Genomic DNA, 22,404 nt, shown 5'->3' on the forward strand with positions numbered 1-22,404 from the left:
AAATTAGCATGAATATTGAATAATAATTCAAAATATTATTATATTAGAGTTGGCACTCTACATCATTGAATTTATAGAAATGGTGATCGTTCAAAATATTCTGCAAAATGACGAAATCATAGACTAAATTTGTCGCCGTGACAGCATGATAGTACGCGATGTGAATCTCAATATAATCACAACTTTAGAAGTAGTTAATATTCTAATTCAAGACAAAGGTTCTTTACTTAAATAGTAGGATGCCTTTGATTTATATATTATTCAGTAAGTAACTTGTTTTCTAAATTCATACTCGTCACCACCATAATTCTCTGCTCTCAATTTATGAAAACTTTTTCCTTCGACATTTTTTTTATTTAACTTCATTGTTGATCCGTGAAGCCTTAAAATGGCGACTGCGACGCCGGTTGTTAATTTTTTTATTGTTTCAACTTTAAATTGGCCTTGTTTTGTAGCGTCGGGCCGTATCCTGGCGCTCGTTTTATGATTGGAGGAAGAGATAAAAAATCAACTCCCCACTACCCCACTGGCTGAGATGCTAAGAAAAGACGGGGTGTTTTGACATAATTCATTTTCTCTTTCTTTATCAGGCATTTTTTTCATATCAGTTACATTGTACAACTTACAAAATAATGGAAATTATGTAATACTTTTTTTCCAGATAAGCAAAATATTAATAAACTATTTTTTTATTCAACGAATACTACAGGATTAGAGAATGTATTATATTATGTATTTTATTGAACATACATAATAAAAAATAGTACATTATATAATATTATCATATATGATATTATGTCATATTCAATATCAATTATTGAGCTACGTGCGTCCTATCTAATTTAGACTACATTAACTGGTACTTTTTACATTTCGAAGCGTTTCACAAATTGCGTTACTTTTAAGCAGTCGCCTTTATGCTTAATAAATTAAAGTATCAATAAAATTCTTCGCTTCTTCTTTTTTCACTATGTCACGCCCCAGCATTGAGGCATAGAGCAAGCACAAGTTCACGCCACTTCGGGGCCGGCCACTAACCCTTGAAGCTGCACTCTCTAGTAACATCAGGAACACATGTCCTCCCACGTAAAGCGTCTCTTAGTAATTACCTCAATCACAGAGGGCTGCGGTGTTCGCTCACGAACTCGAGTATTTATAACGCGGTCGTACCAGTGTACCCCTAAGATTCGGTGGAGACATCTATTCTCAAAGCTTTGTTGCAAGGGATGGTGTGATGAGGGGTAGGTGATGAATAAAATCAGAAGGTTTTGATGCGTATAAAAGTAATTCCCCAAATTTATTATCCCTTAACACAAATTACAGATTCAATTTACAGCTTGAATAATACAAAGTTCATAAATTAGATTACGACGATAGTGTTTGTGATAAAAGTTATTTTAACGTTGAAGCGAGCGGCGTGTTATTAAGACGAGCGAATTTAAGGTACTGATCTCTTGTTGGATTGCCACGTCTGTTTTTATATTGAAAGTAGACAAAGAAAATGCTATCCACAGCGTGGGTAAATTTATTGTTTTGTTCCCACATTGCGGATAGATTCCTGGGATTTTGTCTGCGAAATTTGATTAAGGTACAAACGTTATCAGTCCAACAATGGATTTCACACGACACAATGACAGGAATGCACTGTTTACTCGTTCATTCCTGTGATGGACAACTGACATCCGACACGTGAGTATTTCTTTGGCCGGTGGAAGATGATCATATGTCAGTTCGCACGGCCGCGTTTTTGCTGATTATTAAAACATTAAATAAAATATATTAAAATATTGTGATTATTAAAATGTTGTAATCTTTAGGTTTTCTTAACTGTCTTAACTGCTATTTACACATTTCACTAATCTGCGGACTCCTTCCACCCTCACACCCCCCTTCCAGCGATATGCAGCACGTAGATCGCGATGAAAGTAGGTAGAGGTGGTCGCTTGAAGGTCCAATCAGATCTGTCTCGGTGGATGCTGCGGAGGTCTGCATCCCGGGACGTCTGCTCTCATGTCCTTGATGACTCTTTTGGTGATGTGCTTTTTGCAATTTGTCCATAGCAGGTAGCTGGAAACTGCGGCAATGATGACGATAATCAAGGCAAGCGTTGCCCACGACAGTTGGCCTGTCGACGTGTCGTTGACAATTGCTCCGCCCGACGCAGTCTGTGCGACGATGATCTCTTCCTTTGTCTGTTGTGCACCCATTTTCGTATGCTGGTGTCTCTTGGTGATGATGATGGTAAAATACTGAATAATCCAGTTGAGTTATCCGCATTTATTGTGAATAAATTGTTTATGCCTGCATTTTAAATATTGCGTACACCACTGACCTACATTCTAGGTCGATGTGTGTTCTTGCTTTCGCTAACGTTGCTGTTTTGAAATCGGAAACTCCGCGTGCTGTTTTGAAACACGACCCCGATTGCATTGTTCGGCTCGTGCCTGATGTTGTTGACCGATATTTGCTCCACTGGCCTAGAGACGGTCTGGAAAATGGACACTTCTGCCGTATCGGGTAACACGAGCTCCCACGGTGTCAGGATTTTTCTCAGGCTGTTCCATTGTTTTATTTTCCTTGAGAATGTACGCTGGTTTTAAACGGTCGATAGAAACGGTGACGTTTTTTCCTCTCTTGCAAATGACATATGTTCGCGAATTGCGCGTGATGACCTCATATGGTCCGGTAAATGGAGATCTTAGCGGAGTTTTAACTGTATCATCGCGTAAGAACACATGTGTCGATTTGTCGAGGTCTTTGAAAATGAAAACGCGTTTCTCGCCGTGTTGCTGGCTTTTTACAGGTTGCAGTTGTTGGAAATGTTTTTTTAGGATCGTGACGTAGTTGCTCGGGTCTTGGTTTGTGCTGGTTTGATGGCACAAAAATTCCCCTGGTAGGCGTAAGGGTTCGCCGTACACAAGCTCAGCTGCTGTCGTCTTTAAATCTTCTCTCCAAGCTGCTCTGATTCCCATTAACACTGTCGGCAATGTTTCAGTCCATCTCTCATTCTCGTGGCATTTTATAGCGGCTTTTAATTGACGATGCAGTCTTTCGACCATACCGTTTGCGGCTGGGTGATATGCTGTCGTGTGAATCCTCGCCGTACCAGTCAGACGATTTAATTGTCTGAAAAGGTTCGACTCAAATTGTTTGCCTTGATCCGTTGTCACTCTCAAGGGCGTTCCAAAACGGGCGATCCAACCATTGTAGAATGTACGGGCGATCGTTTCCGCTTCTTGGTCTTTAATCGGAAATGCTTCCGGCCACCGCGTGAATCTGTCAACGCAGGTGAGGCAATATCTGCAGCCTTCAGACATAGGAAGGATGACGATGTCGATGTGGACATGCTCAAATCGTCCTGAAGGTGCAAAGTTTCCGAGTGGTGCTGATATGTGACGTGTGATCTTGTTCTTCTGGCATTGAAGACAGTTGCGGGCCCAATTTCGACAATCCGTTTTAATCGACGGCCAAACAAATCGTTGTGTGACAAGTTTGACGGTCGCATTAATTCCGGGATGTGAAAGTCTGTGGATATGATTAAAAGCTGCTTGTCGGTGCGGTTTGGTTATGAAAGGTCTTGCGATAGGTGTTGACAAGTCACAGAATACTTTTATGTCTGTGTCGGGAATAAGTACTTGTTTCAACTGAAGTACCGATCCGTCACGTAAAAATGTACTCATTTCGTTGTCAGTTTCCTGGTCGGCTGCGAGGTTGGCATAATTCAGTGTGTCTTCAACGACTTCTATCCTAGACAAGGCATCAGCGACGATGTTGTCTTTTCCAGCGACGTGACGTATGTCGGTCGTGAATTGTCCGATGAAATCGAGGTGTCTGAATTGTCTTGGTGAGCACTTGTCCGATTTTTGTTGGAATGCGAACGTAATGGGCTTGTGGTCGGTAAATATGGTGAACGTGTGAGCTTCTATCATGTGTCGAAAATGTTTGACAGCTAGATAGATAGCTAAAAGCTCGCGGTCGTAAGCGCCATATTTTCTCTCCGCTGGACTTAGCTTCTTTGAAAAGAATGCCAGCGGTTCCCATTGATCGTCAACTCGTTGTTGAAGTGCTGCGCCAACGGAAGTATCGGATGCGTCACTAATTATCGCTAAGTGAGTCCCCTCACTTTTCGGATGTTTCAATAGCGTTGCTTCCGCCAAACTCTTCTTGCATTCCTCGAAGGCCTTGATTGCTTCTGGTGTCCAGATGATAGGTTCTTTCTTGGAAGTTTTTCCTTGCAGGAGTGAGTTCAGTGGAGCTTGCGTTTCTGCGGCCTTGGGGACGAATCTCCTATAGAAATTCAAAATTCCCAAGAACCGTCGTAGTCCTTTTTGAGTGTCTGGGCGGGTGTATTCGCGAATAGCGCTGACACGATCTGGAAGTGGTCGAGTTCCGGTGCTGGAAACCAGGTAGCCAAGGAATTTAACTTCCTCTACTCCGAAGTGGCACTTCGTGGAGTTGACAACCAGGCCGTACTCCTGTAGGCGTTTGAACAAAATTTCCAGGTGTTGAAGATGCTCTTGTTCTGTTGTGGAGGCTACCAGGATGTCGTCTATGTAGGCGTAGCAGAAGTCCAGACCCTGCAGAACCTCGTCAATGAAGCGCTGAAAAGTCTGGGCCGCATTCCTCAAGCCGAAAGACATAAATGGAAACTCGAATAATCCAAAGGGTGTTGTGATGGCAGTCTTCGGAATGTCCTCTTCAGCCACTGGGATTTGGTTGTATGCTCTCACCAGGTCGATCGTGGAGAAAACTTTCCTATCACGCAATGTTTGTGTGAAGTCTTGGATATGACGCACGGGGTACCTGTCAGGTACGGTTCGAGCGTTTAATCCGCGGTAATCACCACATGGCCTCCATTGATCTTCAGATTTGGGCACCAGGTGAAGGGGTGACGCCCAAGAACTTTCAGATGGTCGTGCTATTCCAAGTCTGGTCATGGTTTCGAATTCCTTTTTGGCGATGTGAAGTTTGTCGGGAGCTAGGCGTCTAGGACGTTGAGCTACAGAAGGTCCTTCGGTGGTTCGTATGTGATGTCTCGTGTTGTGGATGACTTCTCTACCAGCTCCATCTGGGCGCGTGAGATCCGGAAACTGCTGCAGTAATCCATGATAAAGGGATTTACCTGCGACAGTTTTGACAGTTGCTATCTCAGTGCTGCTGTGGCGTCCAGAGGTTGTAAGTTGAGTCGTCTGATCCAACAGTCTGCGATTCTTGACATCGACTAATAATCCGAAATGGATTAGGAAGTCAACACCAATAATGGGCTTGGTGACATCTGCAATCACGAATTTCCAGGTGAATTCTCTTCGTAACCCCAAATTCAGCGTCAGTGAGATACTGCCATACGTAGCAATGACAGATCCGTTTGCTGCTGAAAGTTCGTACTGTGATTTTGGTCGGCGCCCCTGTACTTTCGTGCGTGGGAAAACGCAAAGGTCCGCTCCGGTGTCGATAAGGAATTGTATTTTCGTGGCGTGGTCGGTGACGAAGAGGCGGCTGGAGGTAGGGCTGTAATCGCTGGCCGCGCTTAGCGACTGCCCGTGGCGTTTCCCTTGTTGAAGGTGCATGGTGTGACGCACTTCTCCGCATCTTGGCCGAATCTACGATGATACCAACACATGCCAGGTTTGCTGTGGCTTTGGTCTCGCGGTCGGGAATGGTTCCTCCTTTGGCTGGCTGATCGTGACTGGTGACGTGGCCTTGATGGTCGGTTTCCTCTTGCGAGCTCTTTGGAGAGCTCCTCGCGAAGAGTTGAGATTTCCTCCCGCAAGGTGATCACCAGCTTGCTGATGCCGCACAGGTCTTCCATCGTGGTTTCAGCAATGGATGCCTTTGATGTGGAATCTGCCATGGCGTCAGCTAGGTCTGCAACCTTGTTGAGATCCGCGTCCTTCTGTGTCGCCAGTACCAATTGCATGGTATGTGGTAAGCGACCCATCCAAAGCGTGCGTAGGATGTCATCAGTAACGGCTGCTCCTGCGAGAGAACGTAGGTGGCGCAAGAACTGTGATGGTTTGCGATCACCAACTTCCTCGTGCTCCAGTAGTCGTCTGGTCTTCTGCTCCTGGGTAGAGCTCAGCCTTCTCGTCAGCTCCGTCCTGAGGTGCTCGTAGGCTCCTTCACGAGGTGGGTTAAGGATGATGTCTCGAACCTCTGACGCGTAACGAGATTCCAAAGCTCCCAGGATGTATCCAAATTTGGTCGCGTCAGTCGTGACGCCAGCTGCTTCGAAGCTTCGCTCCACCATGCAGAACCACATTTCCGGGTCTTCTGGACAGAATGGTGGGATCCTCACTGCCACGCGGCTGATCTGAGGTGTGGTCTGCTGGGCTGGTGCTGGTGTTGTCGTTTCTCCTCCGGCATTGCTGCCATACCCGCTGGAGAACTGTCCATTGGGCATCTTGACAAGGCAAGTGAATTTAAGAAAATTAACGCGGGAAAACGGATGTTGAAAACTGCGCGGGAAAACGAGCTCCAACGAAAAAATAATTCTCTCACAAACACAGTAAAATAGTAGTTAATAAAAAAATTAAACGAAGTCTGTAAAATGAAAATGAATGAATTGAATTTTACTTTACGGGTCACCACTGTTGCAAGGGATGGTGTGATGAGGGGTAGGTGATGAATAAAATCAGAAGGTTTTGATGCGTATAAAAGTAATTCCCCAAATTTATTATCCCTTAACACAAATTACAGATTCAATTTACAGCTTGAATAATACAAAGTTCATAAATTAGATTACGACGATAGTGTTTGTGATAAAAGTTATTTTAACGTTGAAGCGAGCGGCGTGTTATTAAGACGAGCGAATTTAAGGTACTGATCTCTTGTTGGATTGCCACGTCTGTTTTTATATTGAAAGTAGACAAAGAAAATGCTATCCACAGCGTGGGTAAATTTATTGTTTTGTTCCCACATTGCGGATAGATTCCTGGGATTTTGTCTGCGAAATTTGATTAAGGTACAAACGTTATCAGTCCAACAATGGATTTCACACGACACAATGACAGGAATGCACTGTTTACTCGTTCATTCCTGTGATGGACAACTGACATCCGACACGTGAGTATTTCTTTGGCCGGTGGAAGATGATCATATGTCAGTTCGCACGGCCGCGTTTTTGCTGATTATTAAAACATTAAATAAAATATATTAAAATATTGTGATTATTAAAATGTTGTAATCTTTAGGTTTTCTTAACTGTCTTAACTGCTATTTACACATTTCACTAATCTGCGGACTCCTTCCACCCTCAGCTTAAAAGCCGAGACCTTTGAAGCTTAGTAAGATGCCATGTCTCACTGTCATGCAGGAGCACAGCAGGCCTATGTTATAACTGGTGATATGAAGTCACCCGACGACATGACGTAATTGTGACGTAAGCCAATACACACTCGAAGCAAGCCGCCCAACGCACACTACTCACCATAGATATTATTATGCTAAAACACCTATTTATGTATGGGGACAATGGATAACGCCAGTATTTTAGTAGCGTTATTTCCTCGAATGCTATTATCACTCCGGTAGTACGTCACAATGATGTCATATGATGTCATGTCGACCGGGCGACTTCAACTCGCAAGTTCTAACATAAGGTCCCAGATATGACGCACGCGTTAAAAACGACATTTGGTCCTCACAGAATACAGCGTTGACCTCCATGCGGCTTTAAATTGGCTGAATGCAGACACCAAAGTATCAATAATTACTCACCAATATTACGATCTCTCAAAATTTTAGTTATCACGTACATGCAGTTTTTATTCAACAATTAATTCACAAGATTTGAGAATAATAAATTCTTTATTGAATACACCTACGAGGTCAAGTCCCGTCGGCAATCGTATTTTTTTCAGATTTTTTTTTAATAGGTACCCATACTTATTCAAAATTGACTAAATGTAAGAAACTTTTTGAAATAAAATAAATAATACCATAATTAGAATGATTTAATTATATACAAAAAAACGTGAGCTCACCGATGAAACCAAGCTTAAAATTAGTGACTCGTTAAAAAGCGGTTAATAAATATTTTCAAATCTCCAGCTTAAATTTGGTTAAAATTCCCTCTAACCAAAAAATGAGTTAAGTACATTTTATATTTCTCCATAAAGCGTCGTACTTTTTACGGTTCGCATTATAGGGTAAATATTTTAATTAAAACTCGAACTCAAAAAGGTGAGACTAAACATTCAATTTGAATGCTGCCAAAAAAAAAAACTTTATAGCCGAATGTATAAAACATTTTATTACGAAGGATACAAAGAAGCTTTTCAACTTTTTGATGGTTCGTAAAATTATTAATTATTATTTTCGGAATAATGGAAAATATGACTGTAACTAGTAAATTAAATTGAAATATTTTAATAACTACAGTTTTAATAAAACAAAAAAAAAGTTTTACTATTACTACGCAAAAAGAGATATTTTATTTAATTCAAGCTTTACAGTGCCCCTTACTACAGGTAGGTACTTAAAAATAATATTACTGATTATTTTGGTTACTTTCGTACCGATTTCATTTTACTATTTAAAGTGAAATTACCAAAATTATATTACGTATTAAATATTAACGTACGTACAGGTTATTTATCATTTTTAAATCAATAGCAATGTTTATTACCATAAATATTTAGTATGTTTATTATACTTACATAGATAATTTGCTTTTATATAATAAGTATTTAATACACAATTTAACTGTGGAACATGCTTATATCTTATGAATTAATCGCTGAATAAAAAAATAGTTTTTATGCTTTAGTGCATAGTTTCTTAACCGGTGGTCCGCGAAGATTTTTGGGTGGGCCACAAAAAAATTCTGCAGTTCAAAAACAGTTACCTAGTAACCCATCATTTGAAGTGGGGTTGTATTAAATTTCGACATTTGTTTCAAAAATAGTGTATATATAAATATTTATTATTTTATTCCAATGTTGATGGTCCGCAAAAGATTTTTTGATTTTTTTTGTGGTCCGCGGATGTAAAAAGGTTAAGAGCATACTTCAGTGAAACGGCAAATAATTTTCAACTATAGGGGCGACAAAATTTCGGACTCGCTGCCAATCGGAGAGTGAAAGTCGAGCTGTAAACACGTCAATTTATTATGTGATGGCGTCGGGGGAATTAATTATTAAATCGCATAAAGATGACTGAAAAACGTTACCCATTTATTTGAAAAAGAAAACATGTCAATAAATAAATATATTATTATTATCAGTAATAAAACAATAAACATAACATTACATGGACGCATGTTGAATTTTTATGAAAAATTATGTTATGTTCTGCACGCGTCGTTTGCATAATTTTCGCGTCGTGTAGTCACGATCGTTTTAGACCGTGCTCCAGCTAAACTATAGCCTTTAAAAATATTGCTTTAGTGGACTGGTGTGTAAAACTCCCACCTCCGCATCCGTTATGTATATGCAGCCACGTCATACGCGGCCGCCTAACATAACCCTTACGTGTGCCAAATCAAAGAATTTAAGTTCTCATTTTGTCCCGAGCAGAGCCGCACAGGACTGGTGATGCAACCTTGCACCGAAGTGCGAATGCATGATGTTAATTTATATAGCAACTGTCAGAGTGACTATAATTTTAAGAGTCGCAAGGAGAGTCGAGAGTGTCCCGCTCCCCGTACGCTCTGGCGAATTTAGTAAAGGCCACAAAATGCTTTAGTGGACTGTATGAAGGTTGGTTAAAGATTTTGATATTGGTGAGGCACAGCGGAAGCAGGGGTGTGTCCAAGCACTGGACTTTGATGTTAAGCTGATCTGTCTACTTGCTCTTGGGGTGCTCTTCGGACTCCCGAGTCTTGCACGCACACACGTATTGTTGATCGTTATGTATAACAGCACTTACACTTTCACATGAATCAACCGGAACATTATTTATATAGATGATGACATTTAGTGGGTTTTTAATTTATGATGACGCGTGACGGTTTTTATTCAACACGGTTGAACCGTCACTTCGGAGTTGTCCTGTACGGAGTTCATAATGAGACTCCGAGAATTGAATTACTGCGTGCACGACGACCAAACTGCATTAAGCCTTGACATGATCGTGGTCTTGTTGTAACTAACTTTATTAATTACGGTCGACTGATGACCTGTTATTACATTGAGCGCCTGGACTTGCGACAATAATATGAATTTAAGGTAGAAGGGAAATTTTTAGATCAAGACGATCATTATTGGCTCAACCAAATAGTTCATTAAAATATTAGCAAGTGCAAGAACGTTATAAGAAAAATTTGGAGTGATCCTAATACCGGTTAGTAATTAAGAAAATTTGGCCGCGAATCCCGAAAGGCATAGGTTCCAAACCTGCTCGGTTTCGTATTGTTTTAAATAAGATTTTTTCTTGTGGTTAAGTATATTATATTTTCTCAGATGTGTGTACAATAATTATTAATTAATCTGATTATTACTAAAATGTATGGAATAAGTATCTATACAAATTATTTTTTTTATTTTAAATGACACTATTTCTTTCCAGCACGAACTATGGTTAGGTTAACCAACCGACCAAATACATTTATGTTGATACTAATTTATATCTTATAGGGTAATTATACATGCTGTGGGGTGAGGAATCCGTAATTTATGTTCCAATCACTGAACCATAATAATTTGTTCGTGACTATTTCAATCTTTATGTATAATATGTAGGTACTATTTTTGTATCTTTTCATTTTTTATTACTGGCCTAATTAAAAGTGTCAAAGATTCTTGACATTAGAGTTTTGAGGTACAAAGTATGACAGCGCTACAAATACTCATATAATGTAAGCACAAAGAAGCGCTTAAAGTGCACTGGGCAAGATGTAATCTAGTTTCCATTCAAAAGTGTAATAATTCTCTCTATACTATCTCATCTTGTAATAATACCATAAAAAAAACTGTCTTTATAGTGCACGCCTCAACTGGTAGGAGGACCGTGGGAAATAGTAAGACCTATTTTATTTCTGTGCTAGCGGGGTAAATGTGCTTAATTTGCGTTATTACAAAATTGAAATTTCAATGCCAATATATTATGTACTATTAGTATTGTGCTCTTTTTTGTGAATCATACATTTTGTCACAATATATTACTAAAAACAATGTAATTTAACTTAAAAATAACTTCAATTGTGAAAATCATTTAAATCATTATAACTCCAAGTACAAATACTTAGTAATAACTAGAAAAACTTTGAATTTTCGCGGCTTTCGTGGTGATATGCTATGCGCTGGCTTTCCATCACGGAGCTTTGGGTTCGATTCCCGGTGGAGTCAAAATATATTTACATAATCTAATATGTAAATTCCTCAAGCTTGGGAGTTTTGCCACTGTAATTAGACTTCATGGGCTGTTGTTGTGTTTAACAAAGAAGCAAATAAATTATAAATAATTTAATTAACCCATGTCTAAACTGAATTATAATAGTTTAGCTATGTTATGGGTGATCTGACAAAAATAATGTATACTTTTTCAGACATATTTTTATTTGTTTTTACTGAATTAAGAATAAATATTACAGGTGATAGCGGTTAGTTTATTGAAGTAAAATTCATGAAGCTCTGCGGCACCAAACCATACTCGATAATATGTATGGTTTAATGGCATAATTTAAAATATACTATATATACACATGATTGTTTTTTTGGCTGTTTTCTATCTACTAAGAATAATTTAAATTTAAAAAACTAACAAACACTATCTACAGAATATTGTAGTCTTCGTTCAATGAAAACAAACCCGTTTGACTGACAAAGAATAGTGTGTACCATTTATGTCGGATCTTAACATCCTACCTCCACCGTTTACTACTAGAATAAGTGTCTATATTACAAAATCAAGAATTTAATTATACATAACTAATGGAAAATAATTTAAAAAAAAAACATCAATTAGTTTCTAAACTATAATATTTTGAAAACTGTGATTTATTTCAAATGTGATTATCTCAGCTGAAACCAAACTGACCTCAGCACTTTTACCCAAAAAACACAGATTTATATAAGCACACTGTACTTCAATGCCTGATTATGATGAGGTGAATTAAGGTCATTAATAAATGCATTATATTATTAGTAATTTGGTATTTTCCACCTATTTGAGAAATTGCCGGATTTATTTGTGGAGAGCATTTACTCAACGGCAAATTTGATATTACATCATCCAATTCATATCATACAGTTGATTGATTCCCTACATTAACTATCCACAGCTGTTATACTTTTGCGTCTGATACTTACCCAGGAACCGCAAAAATATTGCGCGTCGCTGCTCGCGAAACGACATTATTTCTTTGACATATTATGACAGATAAGCCATAGCTGAAGGAACTAAGCACGAGTAGGTATTTTGTTCAGTCACTAGAGAACGGAGAAATTCGTTAAGAACAAACTGAATCATCCGTCATTGTGAAATAAACAAAGACAAATTGCAACTCACCCCGCTGCCTTTTCCACTAAGCGCGTGGATAGCGAGCCAGCTTTAAGCTCGAACTACTGTGCAAAAGCTCTGGCATTATTGCTAGCAACTGCCTGGAGTTACAAGTCAAAGTGATTTATTTCGCTGGATATTATGACCATTGGCAAAAGTTGATTTTGCTACTGAAGACCGATCGCCTAATCTCGTTCTGTGTATGTACACAGCAGTAAATTGTTATTGGATTTACGAAAGAAACTGTTGTATTACTTCACTTAAAATAAATTGCTGTAAGAATAACTTATCGTCGACTATTTGTCATCATACTGCATGGGAAAATTCCCATTCTCTAAACGGGAAATAGACGCGTCTCCCGATTTAAGAACTTGAAAAACAGGTTTTATTCTTGTACATCGTCACAGTATATAGTCAAAGATCTAATATTATATATTTAAGAAGAGAATCAATTACATTTTAATTAACATTACCCACTATACAAAATAACATTAAAATAAAATCGGCATGCTTAACTAAAATTATAACAATGTGGAGAAATTTGAAAGAAAAATATATAAGTTTCTTTTTTTATTTTTTACAAACTACTCTACCAAAAAATAATGATTTATTCACGAATTAATAATTATTATTGCTAACACACTTTTACAAAGCTGAAAATGATATTTAAAATAAGTAATTCATTTTTACTATAAAATCCCTTAAATTGTCGTCAACATAACGCAGTATTGTATACATTCGCTCTAAACTTGCATTACAAAATTGCGATGTGCCAAATAAAATTGGTACACATTCAGTTTTCAATAGTTCTCAAGGTGAAATATTATTTTTTCATTTAAACTTTTTTCATTTTTTTGGTTTGGTTATCAGCTAATGGTTTTTTAGTGAAAGGTAGTCAGAGTTTTTAAAATGAATTATAGCAGGGTTGGTTTATTCACGAATTATTATGATACGACTGCTTAATCCGCAAACCAGCTAATTGCACTTTTGATCAAAATTGAGATGTTGATGGAATTTAGTTGTAGAGCATGTTTTCTACGCTCACACAAAATTTGATACTCCTAAACTTATAAATAAATTCGTTATCGTTCTTCACATAAAACAGCCAACTGCAGGTGCTAAATTTTCAATATCGTAAATGGAACAACTCCGTTCTTTATATAATTTTTATTTATGTTGAAAAAGTAAGCTAAAATAGTGTATTAACTCATAGTGCAGCTTATTTGTAAAAAAATCTCCAAGTGTGTTTTTGGAATTGTTAAATTCCGCTCGATACTTAAATTATTAAGTTTTTTCTCCTTCCTGAACAAATTGCTCAAGTGGAGTTAGCCGGTTTGCAGACTAAGTAGTCGAATATCTGAGATGAACTGCAATTACATCTAACTCCGATATATGAGGCATATAAATAGCGTTTAAAATCAACAAAGTAAGGAAGACGACAATGAATCGGGATATAACGACTCGTCTGTCAAACCAGAGTGGAGAGAGCGTTTCTTCTTTCAAATTCAAGCTATCAAACTCTCTCGAACAACACTATTCTGACCAGTCCGAATTTTTTTTATGTAATTCCATCTAGATAGAGGATTAATATGGGACTTAAATTGTGATCGTTAGATGGTTTGACTTAGGATTCATTCTAACTTAAACAAACCAAGCCTCATAACGTGTTGTTGTGGCACGAATTATGATACCAACCGTGTAAGCAACATACGTCTCGTAAATTTATATTGTTTATGTTAAGTGAAACTTACCAAATTAACACTGAAACTCTGTTAATGTTGATAATATTACTATGATAACATACGTACAAGATGATTGTTTTGCTTGATAAATATTCTACGGTATTTACTTACTGTTCTAAACTACTGTAGATTACTCGGAATATAGTGTGTATGGAACATAACATAACGTCATAGATAAAAACTGACTCCATTTGTTTTCTGGTTAAGTTCCGATCAATAAACCCCTTTCGACCGACGTTCATTATGGCTAAGCTCTACCGTGGGAAATCTATAACGCTTATCGCTTCCCATACAAAAGATCCGCTGGCACCAGTTAAAGGAAAAAGCACAAACAACTGGAAGGATACAAAGTGAAAAATTATGCAATCCAAATCCATACAAATGCCTCGACAGCTTCCGCCCATGGGCTCTCAACTTTATATTATGCACCCGTATTATTATTTAAATTTAAAGAATACATTTTAATACAAAAAGCATGTATACTGACAACCATTTAAAATGTTTTTTTTTAACTCTAAATATTGCAAAACATACCTTATATTTACGTAAATATTAGCTTCAATTTCATATAACCTATATTCTTCTTATCTTATTCTAATAACAAAGATGGGTGACTATCAGGCATGGACAGTTCAATGGAGCTGCACTCGTATTATATCTCTGATGTTCTTAAGCCACAATTATTCTTTCCTTGAATGACAAGTTAAAGAATGCTGTAGTTTTGTTCTCTCATAGGCCAGAATTTGCGGGTAGCGCAGTATGGCGGGTCCACTAGACAAGTAAAATAAACACACATCACAGAATTGCCTCTAATAATAAAAAAATCACTATTTTATAATACAATTAGAATATTAATAACATTTTAAAATACCTGGATATAATTTTGTAGTACTGTGGGTCCATATTCAATAATTTCTTTAGTGGATGTGTTAAAAAATACATAAAATCGATAAAAATACACAGAATACTATGGCTACATCTATCTAAATAAAATAAAACTAACGATCTCAGTCGATAATGAAGTATTCGTCATAAATTACACTTATATTAGATTATAATGAATAGTTAGTAGTTAAAGTAACCTTTCACTCATACAGTTCACAATTAATAATCTCTCAGTTTGTCTGTAATAGATATAAAACTATCAGAATAATAAAGCCATACTACATATCGTGTAATGTTAAAATAGATATGAAACAATAAACAGCCATAAAACAGTTCTGTGTTTAATAATCAATTATGTATACATATACAAAATTAAACTAAGTAATTAGACGTCATACCAAATTCAAATAACGAACAATTACAAATAGTAGTCCTGATGGTAAATGACTAATATTTATAATGCCTACCCTTAATTTTACCTCGAACATCATTTTGGGTAGAGGACCTGCCAAATATCCTTGTTTTTTTCATGATGTGCAAACCATGGAATGAGCTTATTATGAATTACCTTCAATCTCTACTGAAAGAAGTTGAGAGCCGTGAAAGTGATATTCGCTCAATAAAAATTTGCATTTTAATGTCGAGAGTAAAAAATCATACTAGTTCTTTCATTGATATTTTTACAAATATTCTTCAACAAAATTATATCTATAAATATTGACAGTATGTTTAGTATCACTGGTCATTAGGCATAATGTTTTCGGAAGTCACATTTGCACGAGGATGGTCAATCCATAAATCCAACTTCATATCATTTGAAAGAGTTGTATATGCATAATGCCCTAATTCTCCGTTCATTTGTGTATAAAGGTAAGCCTTTTTGTTACGCATATATGATTGATAGATATTTTATTATATTTTTTAGTAATGTATGTACACTAGTTAACTACCATTTATTTTACACAGTGTATTTCCATGTGTATCCGTCAGGGTGGAGGTATTTTGGAGAGACCCGAATTATTGCGATGTTAACTTATATACTGAGACATACACGTTACTGCGTCCATTTCTGGAACAAAAACCATTGCAATTATTCCGCTAGCATGCAAAAATTGCTTGATGTAGTACTTAAATCGCAAACAGTGCTATGACGTAGATGTCAATGTATAGAAGCATCAATAATTATTAGTAATATGGGTTTGGAGATGATTCACTGGACTGATGATGACAACTTAAGGAAGCCAGGATCCACCCCGGGATGTGGTACCATAAATGATGTGATGTTTATCATTTTGATCTAAAGAACGAGTCTATTAAGTGGAGCAATTTTTTAACAAACAAAAATATTCAAGGGTAGGTATGCTTTGCTATTTCTATATTCTAGTAGGATAAAATTATAAAATACTATAAAATAATTACCAAATGGCAGTGGCACCTATCAATATGTTTTAAGTAACTGAGTTCTTCAATAAAAATAGTTTAATTAAAATGTCATCTGAAGTCTAAACTATAATATTATAAAACCCTTTTCTTACTCATTAACTCTTTTAATATTTCTTCTCGCTGTCTCGCTCTCTCCACACATTAATAATATATCTTTTGTCTCTTTAACTAAGCTCTCTACACATATTTACGTATTATTATACCACTCTTACTTCCACATACATTTACATATGTTTTCTCTCACCTTACCTCTTTTAATACATATTCTCCTCGTCTCCCTCTTTTATAAGTTTACGTGGATATTCTGTCCTAACTTACCAGTATATTAATATACTCTTACCCTGTCTGTCAACACATTTTCGTATGTTTTCTATCACGGCATGATGAAACTCAAGATGAATATAATACTTTTTATTTATAACAAATCATTCTACAATATATTTCCATAATAATTATTATAATATTATATTCATGTTAGTAAAGTAACTAAGTATCTAAAATCCAAAAAAGCCTATTAAGTACTGGGATGTATCTTGTATGAATAATTTAAACAGTATTATACTGAATCAAGACCATGTATAGTCAAATTGCGGTACTAAACTGCAAGTTCAGATGGTAGTATTAGTTATTGCTTAACTTAATAATTTGAAATACCGTGAACAGTAAATGAAAATTCTTAATTGTTAGTTTTGTTCATTGTAGCTAACGTAATCCATTTTTTTTTCAATATAAAACAATCATTATCTTCTCTATAAACAGTTTACGATAATGAATTCCTGCATTCTATGCCAGACTATAATCATCAGCAGCCGGGGTCAATCCACTGCTGGATGAAGGCCTCCCCAAGCTTTCTCCAACTCTCTCGGTCCTGTGTCGTTAGCTGCCACGTGTTTCCGAACTTTACCAGTTCGTCAATCCAGCAGCTTTTAGGGTGACCCTGTGGCCGTTTCGTACCCCTTGGGTACCATTGGATGACGGCATTTGTCCAGCGGCCCTCCTTTCGGCGAGCAATGTACCCCGCCCATCTCCATTTCAGCTGTTTGGCAACGTCTATTACATCGCGTACTTTTGTCTGCTTCCTAACCCATTAGTTTCTCTTACGGTCCTGTCGCGTGATGCCCAACCTGCACCTCTCCATGCCTCGCTGTGTGACTCTTAGCCTTTGGACATCTCTCGTGTTGAGGGTCCACGTCTCGCAGTCATACGTGAGCACGGGTAGCACACATTGGTTGAACACCCTACGCTTAAGACATAATGTTAGGTCACTTTTGAAGATACTATTCAGACGTCCGAAAGCACTCCATCCCAGACTATAGTGGGAAAAAATACACGAAAACAGATTTCAAACGGTGTAAGTATCAGAAATAATCAATATATAAATACATAGTTTAGAATAAACGCAGAAACACACTATAAGGTTGAAAATATCGTAGAAAAATTGCGCAATATGACTTGAATCAACATCAGATGGTCAGGTTTTTTTTAACACAAATGTTTCCGAGTTTATTCTAATACGGAATGAAGCACTCATAAAAACTAAGTATTATTTATGAAATAAATTATTCTGTTAATAAAGTTTTAGCATGGCTTTCGATTAAATAAAACAAAAGTGTTTTACTTATAGTGTTATTGCCAGTACTATTCTGTATTATTTTAAAACATCTGAATCCTTGAAAATTCGCCATAAGAACAAGGATACTGGGATTTTCTATATGTGTTGTTGGTAAAAGAGAATCTCGAGACAAAGCTCTGCAAACACAGCTTTTAGGATTGACTGGAAAATGTCTGCTTGTAAAATAAAAATCTGTCGCACTTAACACGTAGAATTCCTTAAGCATCACTTGACAGTGTGTTCTACGTAAGCTCTACATCCAGCCAAGCTTTACTTATGCTAAGTATCAGAATGTTCCGATGTATTATGCAGTACTTAGAAAAATGCAGTTTCTGTATAAAATCTGGTGCTTCTTTTCATATTAGTCTTGGTTCCTAAAGAAAGGTAAAGTTATTTTAAAATACATTATACGAGATTTTCACACTTTATGGCTATTTTTGTGTTGTGTTTTTAGGCTGTATCTGTATTTTTTTCTTTCTCAATATTTTGTCCACGTTCTGAGATTATTACAGGACACAATATTTTTTTTTATTATGTACTAGAAGGAAAATATAGAAGAAAAATAAACGTTGTCAACCTCTAAAAATATATTTGTCGCTAGATTTCAAATACAACCAAGTCCACATTTAGGTATTGTTGACTTTTTTTGTGAATTACTGAAGTACTACTAATTGCTTTTTAACATTTCTGCATTATTGAAATGTGGAACTTATTAATTTAAAATATTCTATAATCAAAAAAATTATAAATTCTCACCCTCATGACTGTGTACCTGAAAAAACAAAAAAGCTGTTTTTCTCCTATTCATCCATTATGGACTTGGCTGATTTTGAAATCTAGCGACGCATATATACCTATCCGTGTCCGGAAACTTGTACGTATGCAGTTCGCTGTATCAGATTTTGCCGTGAAATATTGTATCGGAAATATATGGACGTTTATTAAAGACCGTCCAACCTCTTTGGATCGTATAGTATACATAAAATTCATGTCTAAATAAAACACGCTTCTTGTCGGTTTACACTTTTCAGGACGCTAGCAGCAAACAATTTTTTAAATAGCCGATATACTGAATTATTTTTTAGGTTAGGTTAGGTAAGGTTTTCATTTTTGAATTCATGAATTTTGCGAAATTCAGCTGTGAAAATTGAATTATTTTTCATATTGAATCTAATAAAATTTGAGACCGTCTAGTACACGGTCATCTCTTTCCGATAAGAAAGCTCACGGTGAAATTTGTACGTACAATTCACTTATAACCATACCTACCGGCTTTTTACTGTATGTTTTTTTTTTAATTACATTGCATATTAAGCAAGAAAAGACTTTTTGAAATGTATATTTTCTATTAAAAACACAATTAATTTTTATGAAAAGCTTAAAAATATACAGGTAGAATAGTGTCAGATTCTTGTAACAGTGCAGATAACTCATTTAAGTGTTAGTATTGTTACTATCAATTCGCACTAACGCCATTGCAAAGTGATTTCGTCGTGGGCGCAATACCAGAAGAAACTGTTATTTCTCTACAAACGTACTCATTACAAGATTCCCGTGCTTAAACGTACTCATATTTCCGTACTTAAAGTGGGAGGTATTGTCTTTAGTTTCTTCTTTATAAATAAGTGCGTTTATCAATTTCTGAGTCAATAGCTCGGTGAATAAAACTCATTCATGTCCATCGTCTCAATTTAGAAATGTTGCCAAGACTAACTGGAGCGATCCTGCACTGATTTTAAGGCTTCAGTATAGTTGATTCAGTCACTTTCTTGATGGTGTTACCTTATGTGGAAGTTGCATGCTATCGCAATCACATGCCTTTGACGCTACCGGATATTAGTATTCTCTTCAGGCTCCTCGGATCTTTACTTATCATGTGGTCACAGCATTGATGAAGGCGTCTTTTGCAGTTGACCGATAAAAAATATATTTTGTGCCTAGCCGTCCATGGACATCGAAACATCCTCCGCCAGCACCAAATATTGAACGCGTCAATTCTCTTCCTATCGGAAACTCTGAAATTCTAGCACCATATAAGATTAAAAATAATATTAGCATTTAACGAGTTTTTTTAAGTGATTCGTGTGATGCTGCACACCAGTGGGGAGGGGTGGAGGTAGAATGTTAAGTTTCGACATAAATAGTGCACACTAAGCTATGTCAGTCATAAATATTTGTTTTCATTAAACTAAAAATAAAATTTTTAGACGGTGCTGGTTATTTTTTCAAAATCATAAAATTAAACTCTGCCTAACCAAACCATAATAATTTAGATAATAATATGCTAGTGGCGATCCGACAAAATAGCGCACACTTTTTTATTCATATTGATTAAATTTATTTTCGTTGGATTAAGAATATATATTACGTATATTGTTGGTTAATTTTTTTATATTCATTATGCCCTCCCTAAGCTAAATTATAATAGATAAAAAATATTATTCTATCTATAAAATATCAAAAGTTATGTAAGATTTAATTTCATAATTATTTTAGATATTTATAGATAGACGAGTATTTTTTGACTATTATCTATTATGGCTTAATTTTCGCAGGGTTTCATTGAATTTCAAAAACTAACCATCAGCATGTGTAAATTATTGTAGTCTTATTTCAATGAAAACAAATACGTATGACTGGCAAAGTTTAATGTGCACTATATATGGCGGATTTTAACAGCCTATCTCTACCCTTTGCCACTGCTGTATAGTCATATTTACAGTGATGTTTTTCTATATATATAATATTACATTGAGATTGAAGATAAAATCCGGTTTTCATAAATCATGATCAGGTATTAATTGTTTTTCCAATAATTATACTACATTTTTCATTATTTCTTTCAGAAAAAAAAATTTTGTAATAATTTTCATCTGTTATGGTAATTGACAAATTGAATTGATGGTGCCATATTAATTTACCTAATTGACTTAGAATTTGTTTTACATTCATAAAATATGAATCGATAAAATGATAAATCTTTTTAATTCCATCAACATCAACCCAACATACTTTCAAATGAACAAAGTTAAGCATTTAACTAGTTTTCAATAAAATTATGTTAATTAGTTTGAATCTTATAATAGTTTGAATAATTCATTTCAGATTCTAAGAAGATTTCTCGGCAAACTGTTTATTCCGCTTATTCAAAACGCTAACATTTTACAAAGGCAACCAACCATATTAATTTGTTTACTCGAAATATATATTTTATATAAGTCAATTATAAAATAATTTCAACGTTTCCGATGACTACAAAATGAAAATTGTTTAAAAAATTTGACAACAGAACTGTCTAAAATTATAAAATTTTAATTCAATTAATAAATAATTGTTATTGTTTCATTAAAAAAAAATAACGAAGTAGGCTGTGGAGATCAGAGTAAAAGAACACACTTATCAGGTATATCTACGGGAAATAAGAAGATAATACGATAATACTACTGATAAATATGTACACACAAATTCGATGAAATTTCAATAACTCACTGAAGTCAGTTATTGAAATTTTCAATATCATTCATGAATCATTGGATTAATCAAAATTATTTTGTATTTTTTAAAATAATCTATACTTATTTGCATGTGATGAATGCCAAGATACTATTTTTTGAATTATCCAATTATTAATTATTTTCATAATAATATACACAAAGATTTTTGGCTTTCGCATTGGAGCTTAACGTTTTGTATTGTTTTGCAAAGTTCATACAAAAAATAACACTATTCACGGCAAATTATCCGACATTTTTTTTAAAGACAGATGTTGCGCCTACTTTCCCACTATACGACAGACAGTATTCGCAATTAAATTATTTTTATAAAATAATGTTATTATAGGTATGTCAAAATGCATTCAAAATTTATTTAAATTTTTAATTTAAATTTATCTTCTGAAATTTCTGGTAGTTTTTCATTGGGTAAAAAACTCGTCAATTACCACAAAACAAAAAAATAGATTTTTCGTATCATGCTTGTTAGCCGTTCGTTGGGTTTGCGTGGAAAAAAATATTCGCTTTCATAAATGCACAAATTATATTAATTAATTGACTGACTGCATATAATATTATTATTTAGCTCTGCAATCTAACATTGTGAGAGAAAGCATTTGAAATTCTGCATTTTTTGTTCAGGTTGCCGGAATGGGTGGCCATACTCGATACGGAGAAAAACGTATTCTTCGTCAAAAAATGAAAAAAAAACTATAGCTCGCCATCTTCTACTTTAAAATTATTTATATATATGGTAAAACGATAATACAGACCGTTTAGTAGTTTATACACT

The 22,404-nt window shown here is 35.8% G+C and overlaps 1 protein-coding gene across 1 annotated transcript; it reads right to left on the minus strand.

Moving 5' to 3' along the window:
* Positions 1 to 5,527: 5,527 nt before the first annotated feature.
* LOC147074907 (uncharacterized) lies at positions 5,528 to 6,400 on the minus strand. The gene has a single exon (XM_085943268.1). It carries the CDS (start codon positions 6,398 to 6,400, stop codon positions 5,528 to 5,530), a length of 873 nt encoding a protein of 290 aa, XP_085799394.1.
* Between the last annotated feature and the right edge of the window lie 16,004 nt (positions 6,401 to 22,404).

This window comes from Rhyacophila brunnea, unplaced genomic scaffold (assembly GCF_057557595.1).
Source record: "Rhyacophila brunnea isolate RB1 unplaced genomic scaffold, BYU_Rbru_1.0 scaffold_15, whole genome shotgun sequence".
Taxonomy (NCBI): domain Eukaryota; kingdom Metazoa; phylum Arthropoda; class Insecta; order Trichoptera; family Rhyacophilidae; genus Rhyacophila; species Rhyacophila brunnea.